We start from the raw sequence: 17254 nt of genomic DNA, 5'->3' as shown, positions 1-17254 counted from the left end.
TATGAGTAACCTGTTTTACAATTAAAGCGATCCATCAATCAAAATCTCAGGAACAGGTCTGCTCAAAGTTTCTTGAATATTATAGGACATTGACTATATACAGACAATATTAATATTATATATGTCACATAGACGTCGAAACCAGGGGAGGGGGAGCCCTTTACATTGCAAAGGTATGCATAAACATACCAAAAACCTTTTTTTTTTTGGTCAATAATTTCTTATAAGTGTAGCCCCCAGGGACTTTCAATTTGCTTCCGACGCCAATGTGTCACATTGTGTCACAATGAGAGTCCAACTAATCAATCGACCATGACATCTGAATGTTTATATTTATATTTTCAGCATCATGTCCCAACGTCATCAACAAGCCGACTGTGATATCTATGGTCGGATTACCAGCCCGCGGAAAGACGTACATGTCAAAGAAACTTACACGCTACCTGAACTGGATTGGGATTCGCACCAAAGGTAAGGCTCTACAATCTTGCTGATCTAGTGAAAAATTAGATGTTGAAAATGTATGAAGACTTGTTAACAGTAGAAAGAAAAAGATTTTTGATATAGTATCAAAGTAAATTAATTTGGCTATGATACAGCGTTGTTGGGTGATATTGGTTACAAGGTGTTGGACCTTGGTTTGGCCGCCATCAGAAATACGAGCCAATAGTTTCATTTTGGTTTTTGCCATGTCATGATTGTGCCCTATATGAAGGCAAAATCAGCTTAAATTCCAAGAAATTCAAACTTACTGGTTTTTATTTTAAAATGTAAAAAAAAAAACTTTTGGTTATATATATATATACCAGAGCTAAATTTAAACAGTCATCTGTAATGTGAAATATGGAAACTGAATAATTTGATGGTCTTTTGGACACAACCAACTTGATACCTTTGTTACTGAAATGATAGAAAGTTTTAAAAAAATAGTAATTTTTAAAAATTTGTATTCGTTTTAATGCGTTATTCGTAGAACAGGTTTGATGTCACCTACACAAGTTCCAGTGATATATTTGGCCTCTCTTTTTTCCCCAACAATCGCCATTTATTTCAGCTTTCAATGTCGGAGATTACAGGCGAGCAGCTTGCACTGATTATTGCAGCCACGACTTTTTTCGAGCAGACAATGTTGAAGCGGAGGGCATTCGACAGTAAGTTGATCACAGTCCCCATAATGTTTGACGAGTGTTTTATAACATTTTCAGCCTTTAATGTTGGGGAATATCGCCGAGCCGCCACAGATAAATATCGAAACCATGATTTTTTCCGGCAAGATAATACCGAAGCCCAGGCAATAAGACAGTAAGTTAGGGGATGGTGGGAAGTTTTATTTATTAAATTTTTTTTACTGGATTATATTTTTTCTGGAATACTAATACTTTTTTGTATTTGATTGTACTGAACTACTGATATATATCTTCACTGCTTGCCTTTGTTACCTGGACAGTTTTAACAACCTTAACATTAGTAATGACCTTGAACTACTTGTAGATAGAAAATTTTTGCAGGAGCTTCCGTATGCTGTAGCAGTTTCAGCTTATGTGTTGTACATATATATTATTCATGTACTTTAGAGTTATATGTAATAATTTGTGCAATAAAATTTTAAGGAACACTGTTTTCATCTGCATTTTAAGATATATACCAGTGTTTTTTTCATTACAATATCAATAGATTTTTATTTATGTTAACTCATAACTCATACTGTCAAAAACATCTACTATCTTGATTAAAACAATAAAATACTCTCTTTGGCTATTCTAATGCATGGGTATGAAGTTAGTAAGCAACATTGCATGCTCAAGAAACACTTGACCCGGCTTAGTGAGTCTCAGTGTATGTTTACTTTTTCTGCAATGATTGCTGCCTTCATATCCCTGACAAGATATAGAGGAGAAATATTCAGTAGATGTAAAATATAAGTGTCAATGACCATAAGACTTCTGTATAAAAGGAATGCATTACAATACTGATTGATTTGTAAATAAGTCACAATACTTAATAAAAATTTGTCTCCCTTTAAGGTCAGGGTCTTTTATGGCTACTGTTTGTACATGTTTTATGGTCTTCTACCAAAAAAGCAGTGTCTTCTCTTCTCTTTTTTTTTTACCCCCACCCCCCCCCCCCCCCAAGGTTGTGAATTGAAATGATAGCTCATAATTAACTCACAGTGTGTCTATGGTCAAAGGATGTGCAGTGACCTTGAATTAAGTTTGTAGGTCAAGGGTCAAGGTCATACAGGACCATGCGAAAATTCATTTTTCAGAGTATTTATACTTTCCACTTAGCCCTATTTGGCTCATACTTCACGTAAACATAGCTTATGAACAACATGTGTTTATTGACATTGAACAGATTCTTAAGGTAAAATGTAAAGGTCATAGAGGAATTATATGAAAAAGCATTGTCCAGAGCATATCTTCTCTCCCTTTGCTCCAATCTGGCTCATTCTTCATCCACATGGTGCCTTTGATCAAAGGGTATGCAGAGACTTTAAATGATGTCTATAAATCAAGTGTCAATGTCATATCAGATCAAACAAAAATCTTTTTTTATGAGCAAATAAACACTCTTCAACAAACCCTTTTTGGCAAATACTTTACTTCAACAGAGCTTTTTAATGGCGTGCAGTTATATTGAACCAAGTAATTGTGAAAGTCATATAGCAGATCTCTTTATAATCAGTTTGAGACCATAGATTATTTCCCATTTGGTAAATCTGTTCAGATTGAGCAAAAATGCCTGTATATAAGGTGTTACAATGAGATTTAATTAGAAGTTGTATGCCAGTTGGAAAATTTCAAAGTTATAGGTCAGGGTCAAAGCAAAATTTTCTGAAATTCTTTTCATCCTTTGTCCACTATTTAAACAGGGCCCTTTGAGATGGTCACTATCTCAATGTTGTCTAGTAAGACTCCACTAGCTTTGGTGTACCTTAAGGTTAATTTGTGACTTGATACTGAGCATATGTTCATAAAATTCAGCATCACTTAGTTTAATTTATAGTTGTGTTGTATTGCCTGATTAAAATTTTGTTATTTACAGGTAGATAGAACTACTTTTTAAATGTATGTACATGTTCTTATGACCTGTGAACTTCAAATCTGTAAATCTGTTTGGTCACAAGAACATCAATTAATTTGTTGTTGTGTTAATTTTTGTGGATTATACAGAAAATGTTTAATGATTCCACAATTATAAATTCTTAAGCCCTGCATTGTTATAGAAATATGATTGAAGAATGTCATCTATTGTGAATTTTAATTACTTTGTTTTTCGTCATTCTCATGAAGTTCTGTAGATTATACAGAAAATGTTTAATGATTCCACAATTATAAATTCTTAAACCCTGCAGTATTATAGAAATATGATTGAAGATTGTCATCTATTGTGAATTTTAATTACTTTGTTTTTCGTCATTCTCATGAAGTTCTGTTGCATGGACTCCGAGATTGTTTTAAATTTGCTTTTTTCAAGCTTTTGAAAAATTCCTCTCTAAGATTTAATGAACAATGCTTGGAAAACTAAGAAACGCAGAATGAAAACATTGACCTTTTGGTTGAATTTTTGATAATAACAAAAAGAAAAACTAATATATTTGTCATGAAAAAAGTCAACTATCATAAAATATATTGTTGAATTACAACAGAGTACATTTTGCCTGCTAATTAATAGATGCTAACTTGCTCTTTAATGGATACTACAGTAAAACATGGTTATAGCGAACACGCTTATAATGAATTGACGCTTACAGCGAAGTGATTTTCATACCCCGTGACTATATTACATGTTGTAAACTTGACGGATATTAATAACGAATTACGCTTATAACGAAGCAAAATCACCCGTCCCTGGCGCTTCGTTAACTTGCTCTTTAATGGATACTATGATTATTCATCAATGTTTCAGTTTTTGTTTTTTTTTGTTTAATGATGCTTTAGTTGATTTAATTTTAAACATAAATTTTAATTATAGTTTTTATGAATATACGTCCCAGCCCAGCCCCGTTATGCAAAATTTTCCTCTGAATCCTGTAATAAATGTGTATTTGAATAAAAATATATAAATTTATGTAATTTTTAGATTTTCTTTAGAACATGAAAAGTTAATAAATTTTTATCTGAATATAATATGGAAAAAAATCATTTCTTTTTAATTATAGAACACAAGCAAATTTTACATTGATGCCAAAATATCAAAAATTTTGATTATTAAAGTCAATGAGGAAAGTCTGAGGATAATTTTATGGACCGTTAATTGACTGGATTTCCTAGAGCACACTTGTATGTATACACTCCTTTGTTATTGGTAAATGAATTACCCTGTCCCTCAGTTTGTTTCTACATCCCAGTGTTGTTTACAGGCCCTGAAATATGCTAATGTTTGCATAGCTGCAATAATGTAGCCCTCTCCGATTTTTTTATATCTAAAAAAAAATAATAATAAAATCGTGAGAGGGCTACATTATTGCAGCTAATGTTTGCAAAGAAACATGTCTCACTGGGTTTGTTAACTAAAGTCAGGGGTAGATTTGACTTTTAAGACCCGGTTTTTAAGCATTAACTATTTGTAAAATGATTTCTTAATTCATCTTTTTTTTTACTTTTGCAGGAAGTGTGCGCTGTTGGCAATAGACGACGCCTGTAACTTTCTACAGAACGGGGGAGAAGTAGCGGTAAGTATAAATCTCTCCACTATAAACAAATCGATTGTAACCAATATGCAATGGCATTAACAGGTTAAATTCAATAAACTATTCAAGGATTTGCTATTACATGTACTATCTGAATTGTTTTATGCTTTTCTCTACTTGTTTTCACTGTGAAATGTCATTTTCAACTAATCTGTAAACTCTTCGATAGATGCGCACAGGTTATATACCTGCAGAACCCCAAAACTATTGTAACTATTGATGTGAACCCTATCTTATTATACCCCCCGCAAACGAAGTTTGGGGGGGTATATAGGAATCACCTTGTCCGTCCGTCCGTCTGTCCGTCCGTCCGTCCGTCCGTCTGTCTGTCTGTCTGTTCGATTCGTGTCCGGTCCATATCTTTCTTATGGAGAAACATTAGAAGTTCTTACTTCACACAAAGATTGCTTATGACCTAAGGGTGTGTCATGACCTTGAACCAAGGTCATTCGGGCAAGGTCAAGGTCACTGGCAGAAAAAGTGCAAAATTCGTGTCCGGTCCATATCTTTCTTATGGAGAAACATTAGAAGTTTTTACTTCACACAAAGATTGCTTATGACCTAAGGGTGTGTCATGACCTTGAACCAAGGTCATTCGGGCAAGGTCAAGGTCACCAACAGAAAAAGTGCAAAATTCGTGTCCGGTCCATATCTTTCTTATAGAGAAACACTGGAAGTTTTTATTTCACACAAAGATTGCTTATAACATAAGGGTGTATCATGACCTTAAACCAAGGTCATTCGGGCAAGGTCAAGGTCACTGACAGAAAAAGTGCAAAATTCGTGTCCGGTCCATATCTTTTTAATGGAGAAACATTGGAAGTTCTTACTTCATACAAAATTGCTTATGACCTAAGGGTGTGTCATGACCTTGAACCAAGGTCATTCGGGCAAGGTCAAGGTCACTGGCAGAAAAAGTGCAAAATTCGTGTCCGGTCCATATCTTTCTTATGGAGAAACATTAGAAGTTTTTATTTCACACAAAGATTGCTTATGACCTAAGGGTGTGTCATAACCTTGAACCAAGGTCATTCGGGCAAGGTCAATGTCACCAACAGAAAAAGTGCAAAATTCGTGTCAGGTCCATATCTTTCTTATAGAGAAACACTAGAAGTTTTTATTTCACACAAAGATTGCTTATAACCTAAGGGTGTGTCATGACCTTAACCCAAGGTCATTCGGGCAAGGTCAAGGTCACTGACAGAAAAAGTGCATAATTCGTGTCCGGTCAATATCTTTTTAATGGAGAAACATTGGAAGTTCTTACTTCATACAAAATTCCTTATGACCTAAGGGTGTGTCATGACCTTGACCCAAGGTCATTTGGACAAGGTCAAGGTCAATGGTAGAAAAAAGTGCAAAAATTTTGTCTGGTCCATATCTTTCTTATTGAGAAACAAACATTGGAAGTTCTCAGTTCACACAAAGATTGCTTATGACCTACGGGTTTGTCATGACCTTGACAAAAGGTCATTTGGGCAAGGCCAAGGTCCCTTGCAGAAAAGTGTAAAACTCGTGTCCAGTCCATATCTTTCTAATGGACAAATATTGGAAGTTCTTAATTCACATCTAGAATGCTTATAACCTGAGAGTGTGTCATGACCTTGACCAAAGGTCAATTAAGGAAGTTCAAGGTCATTGTTAAAAAAAAAATCGGGCCCAGTATACCAATAATTCAAAATGTTTATATTAAGTGGCTGATTTACATGTGGAATTTGTTTGATTCAAGTCATGTTTGTTAACATAAGGATGCAAATGTCCTCATGCATTAACAGTTAACTTGAACTAAAATGGAATTTAAAGAATAGAAATTGGTTGGTGTACTCATATAAGCATTAATAGTTTTAAAAAATAGAGCAGTTGTTATTTATAGAAAATGGACGATGAAATAGATTCATCCAATATTTTCTATAATAGAAAAAATACATGAGTTATGATTTTTTCTTAGCGGGGGGTATCAATTGTGAGCTTGCTCACAGTACCTCTAGTTTTTCTTTGTCTGTTACAGGTGGTCGATGCCACAAACACAACACGCGAGAGACGGAAGCTACTGTTTGACATCATACAGGTCAAGCACAAGTTCAAGCTGTTCTTCATTGAGTCCATCTGTGATGACCCGACCATTGTGGAGGCCAATGTTTTGGTGGGTCCCTGTACTACAAGACCTTTGGATAAGATTTGGGTTTATAATTGCAGGAGTTATCTATCTTTTTGTCAACATATCTGATGATGGCATGCATGTATTCTTTAAAAACTATTAAAGATTTATTTGAAAAAAGATGAAAAACTTAAGAAAAAAATGTAAGAAACATGAAATGATGTTACAAGTAATATATATACTTCCAAATTGTTGTCAATAATGGGAGTATATCACCATTTTTTGCATTTCAAGGATTTTTTGTATTGGAACCAAAAAGAATATGAAGCATACGGCTTCTAATTGTTATTTTGCATGTACCATTTACAAAGTTTGACATCACACTAGAGTTACTGTAACTTCCATATTTTATTTGAGCGCTGGTACTAAATTTTGCAATTCCATTGTTTTGTATTAAATCACGAGAATATAAAATGGCAAGCACTGATTTTTGTGTTATAATACATAGAGTTCTAAACTCTCTGAAAAATAAAAGCATAATTTTAAAATTTGCAAGAGTTGCTTCTCCTGATTTTACACGAATATAAACTCCTCACATTAAATAGGGAATCTAAAGTAATAATTCATTGTGTATAATTATATAGGAAGTGAAGGTCTGTAGTCCAGACTACATTGGGATGAATAAAGACGAGGCAGTGCAGGATTTCATGAGGAGAATCGAACACTACAATGACATGTATGAACCGCTGGACCATACCACAGACAAAGACCTGTCTTATATACAGATCTTCAACCAGGGCGAGAGATTTCTAGTACACAAACTTGCAGGTACTTAATGCAACACAGAAGAGGGTGCTACCTTTATTTTTGTTTGTTTTCCAATTATTTAGATAATATCAAAATTATTAAGTTTTGCTCCAGTTTTGATATTATAATATTTTCTTTCATTCTTTTACTTGATTCTTGTATAGTATTTAATAACAGTACTTAATTAATGATAGTACATAATTAATGATAGTACATTACCGTATATCCTGTAATTTTCGCGATGATCTAATTTTCGCATTTTTCGCTATCTCTTTAAGATCACAAAAAATTTAATACACACAAATTATATCCTTTATTATTTTCTATAAGACACTTTTAAAATCACAAAAAATGACTGACGCAAATTAAAAATCCTACGTTTTCCCCATTTTTCGCAAATTTTGTGACAGGTGAAAAAAAATGCATAAAAGGTATTCTTCAATTTCACAGTAGGTTACTTGTTATTTAATGACAAGCAAGCAGCCCTTCCATAAGTGTTCATTGTTCAGTATGATGTGTATTACCCCTTCCTGTTGCTGTTAGCTCATCTGCCTAATTTCGGATTGATAATGGGAAGACAACTTTCATTTTGTAAATTAACAAAATTGTCCAATTTATAAGTGAGGGGGGTGGATTTATAAAGCTCAATTATATTTGATCTGGTATTACAAAGACACAACAAATTTAAATGTTAAAAAACAGAGATTTGAAATATATTGAAAATGAATAAGTTGACAAAAACATTCAATTTGACAATGTTCTCAGGACTGTGGTTACAATTGTACATGTAATTGTAGTATTTAAGGAAAAGGAGTACTTTATTGCTTTGTCTTTTATATTTCAGGTCATCTACAGAGTCGAGTTGTATACTACTTGATGAATATTCATGTATTACCTAGGACGATTTACTTGACAAGGGTAAGAGAGAGAGAGAGAGAGAGAGAGAGAGAGAGAGAGAGAGAGAGAGAGAGAGAAGAAAGAGAGAGAGAGAGCATGACCATTTTACTATTACCAAGACAACCATTTTGAATATTATTGAAACAAACCAATATCTGTTTCTAGCATGGAGAATCTGAGATGAACTTGCAGGGAAGAATTGGAGGAGACAGCAACCTCTCACCCAGGGGAGAGGAAGTATGTAACATTATCATTATGTGAAGGGAAGTAACTCTCAATCATAATGATGTCATTTTAAAATTTAATGTACGTAGTAATGGAAATACATTTAACTAAAATTGTTTGAAGGGACTTGATTCAGACACAATGATTTTAGACTTCTCTTGATGGAATACTGTAGATTCTTAAAAGATCACAAGGAGTTTTTATTTTCATCCAAATGTAAATAAATGTCAGAGATACTGGCCACCAATTACAAAATCTGGCTACTGTAGATTCCTAATTAACCGCGAGGAAATAAGGATGGAAATTCCGTGTTCGTGATTTTATATTCTCGCGATTTGATCCGAAACCGCCAGATCGCGGAATTAAGTACGCGCGTAATATAAGGAATTTACAGTATTATTTTACTGACTCTTATTATTAAACTTAATGAAATTGTAACGAAAGTTTGGTTATCAGGAATTAACGAATGGCTGAATTTTGAACTTGCTTAAAGAAGGAATCTACTGATGCATTATATCAGTTTAAGGATCATGTAAAATGCCCTTCTGATTAATTTGCAGTATGCTGTAGCTTTGGGGGAATATGTGGAAAAGGAAAAAATTGCTAATCTGAAGGTGTGGACGAGTGAGCTAAAACGTACCAAAGCCACGGCCAGACATGTGGATGCACCCGTGGAGAACTGGAAGGCCCTCAATGAAATTGACGCTGTAAGACAACGATTTTATAATTCATTTGATACAATTACATTTTGATTTAATGGTTTGTTTGCTGTGTGACTTAGAAATTGAAAAATATACTTTAAAATGAATTGTCATAAACTTTTCTTTTATGAAGTAATTTGATCAATACATAAGAGTCCTAAAAAGTTATAGAGCCTTTTCCCATAATTTCGCCCATACCTTTGTTTGGACGGAAAGTACCTGTTACTAAAAATAGCTTCAGGTACCTAGCTGTCGCAATATTATTTCATCAAAACCTAGATACTGATTTTATAAAGGTGTCTGAAATAACTGATTTGTCATAAATTTGAGATACTCTGTGTAAAATGTCGTATAGTATTATGAATTGTGATATGTTAAAGCAAAATGTGTAAATACTAAATAGTGTACATGTATCGTGTTGATAAAGAGATCTGTTTATATTGGGTCTGCTCATACTCAGACTTAATTAAACAAGCTAACTTTTTAAAAAAAATGGAAGATTAGATACATGTAACTAAATATCCCTATTCAATTCATTTTTCAATCAAGTGAAAAAAAATTATTTACTACTTGGTGGATTCGATCCAGCGACCGCAAAATCAGAAAGACCACTGCGTTACCACTAAGCCACACATCAGACAGTTTTATAAGATGTCTTTCCAATATATATGGATATATACATGATTGTATTAGAAAAGATCTTGACACTTATTGAAATATTTAGCTAATTTTAGTATGAAGAGCACATTAAACCAAAACTAATTCAATGTAAACATATACTACAATACCTGTAAAACGTAATTGTAATCGGATTTCTTTAGGTTAGAGGGGTTTAAATAGTGAAATATTCAATCTTTTATCATATACTAACTATTTTTCTACATGAATATATATCCTTTTTTTCCTTTTTAATATTAGGGTATCTCTGAGTTGACCGCTTTTCCCTCCATTTCTGAGTTGACTGTTTTTCCCTTTATATCATATACCTAGTAGTGTATCAGCCCTGATACACGTGTTTTGGACTAGGTGAGACAGCAACTGGAAGCTAGGGCTGTATCGCCCTTGAGGCTGATATTTCTCTGTCTCAGCCCGTTGTCAAGGGGGTGTATTGCCGTCAAATTTAAAATCTCATTCCCAAATATCTTTGCTTTGAATTAAGACTACTTTGTAAAATAACGATAGAATAACAAATAAATAATACAAAGCATCACCTTACACATCTAAATATTTTTACCGGTAATTATTGCTGAAAATTGAAAAATACTATGTCAAAAATAGGGCTGAAGAGTGATATGTATCTAAGCAAGGGGAGGTAACCTACACATCAGTTGTGTATTCAGAACAATAGCTCGCTTTATTTAATATCAATCAACATTTAAATTATGGAGGATATAGAGAAGAATGGAACGAAACTTAATCTTAGAAAACCAGAGATTAGACTGTAAAAATTAAGTGATTAAAGTAATGGACGCGCTTATGAACGTTCTCAAACAACTTGCTATGCTATAACAGTATGGATTTTTAAGAATGAAATCTGACAGAAAACTTACGAAATCCCAGTGAAGTAATTTGACTCATTACGACATTTCAAAGGATGGAAGTTTCTCTCTCGATTATTTTGAATTCTAGAAGATTGTGTTTCATTCAAATTGATAAATTACTGTATTTCAAACGACAATGGTTTGTCAACAAAGTCTGACAACTCAGAATAAAAAAGAACAAGTTTTGTTAATCTGAAAAAAAAAACTATAGCTTCTTCATGATAAATTATATTCCTTATTTGGAATTTGAATTTGAATAAAAGTCTTTGATTTTAGATATATGATTTAAACAACATCACACTGTTGTTTTGAACTCGGCCCTGGTTCCACCCTCGGATAGTATTGGCCAGCGCCCTTCGGCTTTGGACGGATACCAACCGCTCGGGCTGATACCAGGGCTGAGATCAAAACAACAGTGTGAAATTCTATATTTATCAGGGTATCTCTGAGTTGACCATTTTTTCCCTTTATTTCAGGATCTGTGTTGACCGCTTTTTCCTTTATTTTAGGGTATCTGTGAAGGCATGACGTACGAGGAGATCCAAGAGATGCACCCCAAGGAGTTCGCCCTGCGTGACCAGGACAAGTTCCACTATCGGTACCCAGGAGGGGAGGTAACTACTCGTATACATATACTTAGTACAGTGCGTTGAGGTTAATTTTAACAAATTTAGGGTTACAATAAAGTCATTTTCTTTCTTCATATTTTTATATGTATGACAAAGTTATCGGATATCATATTTGATTCTTTGCTTTGATAAATGCTTACAAGTTTTACTCTGTTTTCAGTCATATCAGGACCTTGTAGCGAGACTGGAACCCGTCATAATGGTAAGCCAATAGAATGTCTTTAAGGGGGCTGGATAGTCATGGTGTGTTTAAGGCTAAATTAACCTCCTTTTGAAGGAGAGCTCTATGAAAATATATAAGAAAACATTCAAATTCTTGAGGTAAAATATTAAGAATTTTGAAAATGACAAAAATTAGTAAAAAATGTCATGACTGTGTAAGATTTAAGGAATCTTCTGATCGATAATTTGTTTACCATCCAGCGTGCTTTAAATGTTTTATTACTTCAGAATCTTTTTCTGTGCTAGGTTAACATCAACATAGATAATGAAAATTTTTCTTTTTCAACACACACAAATTTCAGTCTTTCTGTATGTGCCCTGTAGCAAGTTTCAATTGTATTTTAGGAATTTCAGCTCTGACAATATTACATTGATTAGTGATATTTTTGAAGTGGTTTATGGGACTTACTTGTATGTTTATTATCGATAACATTCCTCTCCAAAGATTTGTTGATATTTTTTTCAGGAGCTAGAGAGACAGGAGAATGTGTTGGTGGTCTGTCATCAGGCCGTGGCTCGATGTCTGCTGGCCTACTTCCAGGACAAATCCTCAGGTAATCCCCAAACCGTAATCTCTGAAACTCAGGTAATCCCCAAACCTTAATCTCCCAATATCAGGTAATCTCTAGACCTTGATAATACTTTTACCTTTATCCCTTAAAGCTCAGGTAATTCCCAATCCTCAAACCCCAGTTAAACCTTAACCTAAATCCCTGAAATCTCAGGTAATTCCCAATCCTCAAACCTCAGGTAATTCCGAAACCTCAGTAGAACCTTTTTAGTAACCTTAATCCCCATAAACTGAGTTATTTTCTTATTCTCAGGTAATCCTCAAACCCTTATTTTCTCCTGGGTAATCCCCAGATCTCAACAACCCTAACCTTAATCTCCAATACCTCAGGTACTAGTAATTCCCAAACCTCAGTTAATCCCCAAACCTGAACCCCAAACCACAGGTAATTTACAAACCTTGGGTAAACCTGAAACCTCATGGAATCCCCAAACCTTGGGTAATTTTCAATCCTCAGGGGACCCCCAGAGTGTGCCCAAAGATAGCCTGATATTTTTCACTGTGCAAAATCTATACAATCCCCAAAACTTAGTTGGTTTTGGGCCTACTTGTAGGTTTAGGGTAGTCCTCAAACAAAGCACTGAACTGTACAAGTGAAGCTTTAATATATCACTATTACGAACTCCATAAATGCAAAGACCATAATTGCTGAGACAGGACCTTCTTGTAGGCCAAAGTAAAAATATATGAAAAATATATATATATGTTAAAATGTATGTCCCAAAAACAATGGCCTATCCAAACCTAATTTTAAAAAAACCTAAACAGTACAGTTATATGCTGTGCAAGTTTTCCAGGAAATGCTGATACCTGAAATGATACAAGCATTTTCTCCACCACCCATACTGGTATACAAGTTATCTTTTGATTGGTCACCACTGTAAGTGTCTGTTTCCAAACATTGCAATCCCCACCATGATGACGTGTCATGATCAGTGTAATAAATTAAACTGATAATCCATGTTGTTGTGATTTCATGGTGATTTTTTTGTGTTGAACCTCTTTAGAATTTGATACTGTAGATTCCAAATTTAAACACAAGGAATTATTATCCGCTTAAAATCTTGGGGGGCACATCTCGCAGATTTTAAAATCTAACTTTTATTTTTCAAACAGATGTAAATTAAACAAAAACCAAAAAATGGTTGTTCACAATTTTATATTCTCGCGATTTGTTGCAAAATGGTGGAATCGCGGAATAAGGTACTAACATAAAATAAGGAATCTACAGTATTTAGTAACTTTGTATACCCTCATGGTTGTTGTTGTTGATCTTTATTAATTTGAATTGTTTGTAAGTACTGACTTTTCTGCTTATATTGCCACATTTTCTTTTGCTGCTTTTTGATTTCTATACAAACATGTTCCCACTTTTTTCTTTAATGGTTAATGTATTGAAGAAAATAACTTTAAAATAAACAAAAAATTAAAGCCAAGACTGGTGTTTTTCTGTTAATAAATCTGTTGTGGTATTAATTTGGGTAGATATATAAGGAAAATAAGGTTCGTTAAGGAGAATTTAAAGAGACAATTTAAGATTTAGTAAATTGAGTTCTGTAATTTACATGTATTAGTTTTCTGGAACAATTAAGTAAATGTTGTGTTGGTACAAAGAAAGTTCTGATCGGTGAGCATTTATATACAGTTTTATCTTCATTTTGAAGTATCATATATGTATATACTGTGACTTGTTTTTGCTTTGATATATAGTGCATTAAGGCTAAATTAAAAATTTAGCAAACTAAATTGAATTTCATTAAAAGCAGCTTTGCTTAAATCTATAGTCTATTATAACCATGCAGCCAATAGCTATAATGTTGATGAAAAAAAAAGAAATGAGAATTTTTGATGGGGGACAGTTTGCCTCACACTCCAACAACGGCGCCTGTTATATTAGACATAGTCTTGTTAAATCTCTCTGTTAATGTTATATCTCAAAGTTAAGTTTAAGTTGTTGCATGGACATTGGCTTGCATACCTAACATAGTTAAATTCTTTAAAATTCACTTGTATTATGATTTCTAGAAATCAATATTTTGTTTCTTTTATTTCAACTTGCTTATAATTTAATCTTATGTGAATAATTTGATATGATACTAGAAATTTTGGATTATGTTTTGATTTAAAAAAAAAAAGCATTTGAATTTAGCCCTTTATGCATATTAAAGGATTTTCTGCAGTATTATGTTCACTAGAGAAAGATCTGTATGCAGTTTTAAATCACAGCCTCTTTTTATTAATATGATAGAAATTAATTGATATGAGACATGATTAAACTAAAGCAAATAAATTTTTTTAAACTTGCTTTAATGTTTCCAACAACTCTTCGTGATATTGATGTGAAATTCTGTTTAATGTGTGAGATTGTACTATATTTCGTTTTTGATTATAGTTTTATTTCATTTCTTTATTGACAAAAAATATATCCTTTTTTTCACTCATTTTTCTTAGCGGCAAATGAAGTCTCTAACATAACAGACTCTAACATCACTTAGTTTTAATAGTTTGAAAAAATGAGTCATTGTAATCAATAAAAGAGTTTAAGGTCAAGATCAAGTAAAATGAAAGATGGCTACAGGTTAATTCAAGATATAAATTCTTTTGATGATGCTTCATAACAATAGCTTTGTTTGATAGAGTGTATCTGGGCTTAAATTTTTGGTTTACGAAATGAAAAACCATCTTAAAAACTGTCATTTTCTATGAAATATGAAGGAAATAAACGACGATTTCGGAGTTTTGTCCATATTTGACTAAAGAAATATATCTATATATGCCAAAAGTCTCTCAAAATTGGCATCAAATACGCTCTTGACCTACTATTAAAATGATGTCAAATTGAATATAGGAAGCGGAATTACTTTTCTCATAATTTAATTTAGGATGTTAAGAAATGATTTCATTTTCTATATCTTTCCTTTTACTAGTAAGCCGGAAAGTACGGGGAAAGATTCATTGAATCAAGTATGACGTCATCGTGGTACTAGCACCAAACTTAAAATTTATACTTGATTTGACCTTTAAAAGGTCAAGATCTAATTAATGATTCCAAAGTATCTTTTTGGTGCTAGAACCATTATGACGTAACAATTGATTGATAAAATTTATTTCCCGTACTTTCGGCGATAAAGGAATTATGTAGAAATTGAAACAGTTTCTTCATATTCTTTTTTATCAAATCACGGAAAAGGTAATCTTAATACCTTTATTAGAATTGTCAAAATTTTAAAGAAGAGGTCAATAGCTTGTTAAGTGTCGTTTATGAAGAGGCTGTAGGCATTCTAGATATATCTCATTGGTCAAAATCGGACGAGGCTCTGAGATTTGTTATGTATTTCCTTCATATTACTTAGAAATTGACTGCAAAAACTTTGAGTTTTGGTTGTGTATACCAGCTATTTAAGCCTCGGTACACCGTGTCATACAAAGCTAATGTTATGAAGCATCATTGAAAGAATTTATATCTTGCATTTCATAAACATGTAAGCATCTTTCATTAACTATATCTTGACCTTAAGCAGTGAAAAAGTAATTGGAACAGATCTGTACGTTTGTCGAAGATAAGACTACTGTATAAATTATACATGCAGCAATTAAAGCTTTTGTTGCACTGTAATTAGGGCATATTATTATTGTATTAATGTTGTTGATAAACACTTAAAAAGAGCTAGGGTGCCTCAATAACATTTTGGTAAACTTTCCAAATTCTAAATTGATCATTGAATCATTGGCAATTATATTGATATGGCTACGTTGATATCCGTTTATGAATATTTGATTGAAATGGATAATTATGACTAAATTGACAATTTTTTAAATAAACATGATTTTAGGAAATAGAATGTTTTTTCTCTCTAAATGCTTTTGTGGGGACGTTAAATTTCTTATTTCTAGATGAAATCCCATATGTGCCAGTTCCCAATGAAGCGGTGGTCAAAATGAGAATGTCGGGCAGCGGTTGTGAGTGTGAAAACATGCATCTGTTAGACCCCAGGTAGTGAAACGTCCTTAGCTTAGGCAAACTGGTAGAGCTTTAAGGGTGCTAATTCATCACGTTATCACTGTCTTTGATTTTAAAATGTTTGCTGTGCAGTTGATTGTAACTATGCATAAATGTCACAATAACAATAATGATATAACACTTATTACAATTTCATACTAAAGCAAAAAAAAATGCTGAATACCTTCTCAAACTCTTTCAAACTAAGAAATTAGGTAGCCATTCATAGTGATTAGCTCTGTCATGTTTTTTTTTAAAAGGAGGGATATTGAATGAAATGCATATCGAAGAAACACAGTTGATTCAGAAGACATTGAGTCAGTTACAATCTAAGTGAACAAAGAACAAACAGGTGTTTTATATGTTCAATTCAATATGTTGCGCAAGGAGGATCTAGAAAATTTTTCAGAGAGGGAGGGGGGTTTGAGGGATATCTATTTTTTCTGGAAGGGGTCTGAAACCTATTTTCGGTAATTTTTAACATGTGAATCCCCCTGATCCCCTCTAGATTTGCGCATACATTAGCACAGTGTTTCATTCTTTGGACAAACACAGAATAATTATCAAACGTTGTCTATGCAAGACATTAAAAGCACAAGCACCTGACGTTATATATTTTTCTCATAATAAAAAAAATACTCCGCTTTCCTAATAATTAGAAAAATGGAGTTTTTTTTGTATTGTGAGAAAAATATATAACGTCAGGTGCCTGGGATTAAATGGTGATGAAAACCATGGACGCTGCTGACTTCTGAGACCTTTGTGTTTAATAAAATACTCTGACGTTCTGACTACCAGCGTGTCTTTACGCATGTTCTCCATTTATTGGTGTGCCTTTAAAGGGGCATGGTCACGATTTTGGTCAAAAAT

The 17254-nt window shown here is 33.3% G+C and overlaps 1 protein-coding gene across 10 annotated transcripts in view; it reads left to right on the top strand.

Moving 5' to 3' along the window:
• Positions 1 to 17254, top strand: part of LOC128158127 (6-phosphofructo-2-kinase/fructose-2,6-bisphosphatase-like) — a 52842-nt gene that overhangs the window by 13468 nt on the left and 22120 nt on the right. For 5 of the 10 annotated variants that reach the window (XM_052820871.1, XM_052820868.1, XM_052820869.1 and 2 more), the window contains exons 2-12: positions 346 to 471; positions 1206 to 1302; positions 4612 to 4675; positions 6702 to 6836; positions 7436 to 7619; positions 8443 to 8516; positions 8661 to 8732; positions 9281 to 9427; positions 11472 to 11576; positions 11752 to 11793; positions 12280 to 12367. In XM_052820871.1, coding sequence (XP_052676831.1) covers positions 346 to 471; positions 1206 to 1302; positions 4612 to 4675; positions 6702 to 6836; positions 7436 to 7619; positions 8443 to 8516; positions 8661 to 8732; positions 9281 to 9427; positions 11472 to 11576; positions 11752 to 11793; positions 12280 to 12367 — 1134 coding nt within the window. Of the gene's footprint in view, positions 1 to 345; positions 472 to 1054; positions 1152 to 1205; positions 1303 to 4611; positions 4676 to 6701; positions 6837 to 7435; positions 7620 to 8442; positions 8517 to 8660; positions 8733 to 9280; positions 9428 to 11471; positions 11577 to 11751; positions 11794 to 12279; positions 12368 to 16278; positions 16379 to 17254 lie in introns of all 10 variants that reach the window. The other 5 variants (XM_052820870.1, XM_052820873.1, XM_052820876.1 and 2 more) reach the window with 2 other exon arrangements.

Source organism: Crassostrea angulata, chromosome 8, assembly GCF_025612915.1.
Source record: "Crassostrea angulata isolate pt1a10 chromosome 8, ASM2561291v2, whole genome shotgun sequence".
Classification (NCBI taxonomy): Eukaryota; Metazoa; Mollusca; class Bivalvia; order Ostreida; family Ostreidae; genus Magallana; species Magallana angulata.
Note: the sequence above shows the minus strand (reverse complement) of the source record. Positions and strands in the feature narration are given on the sequence as shown.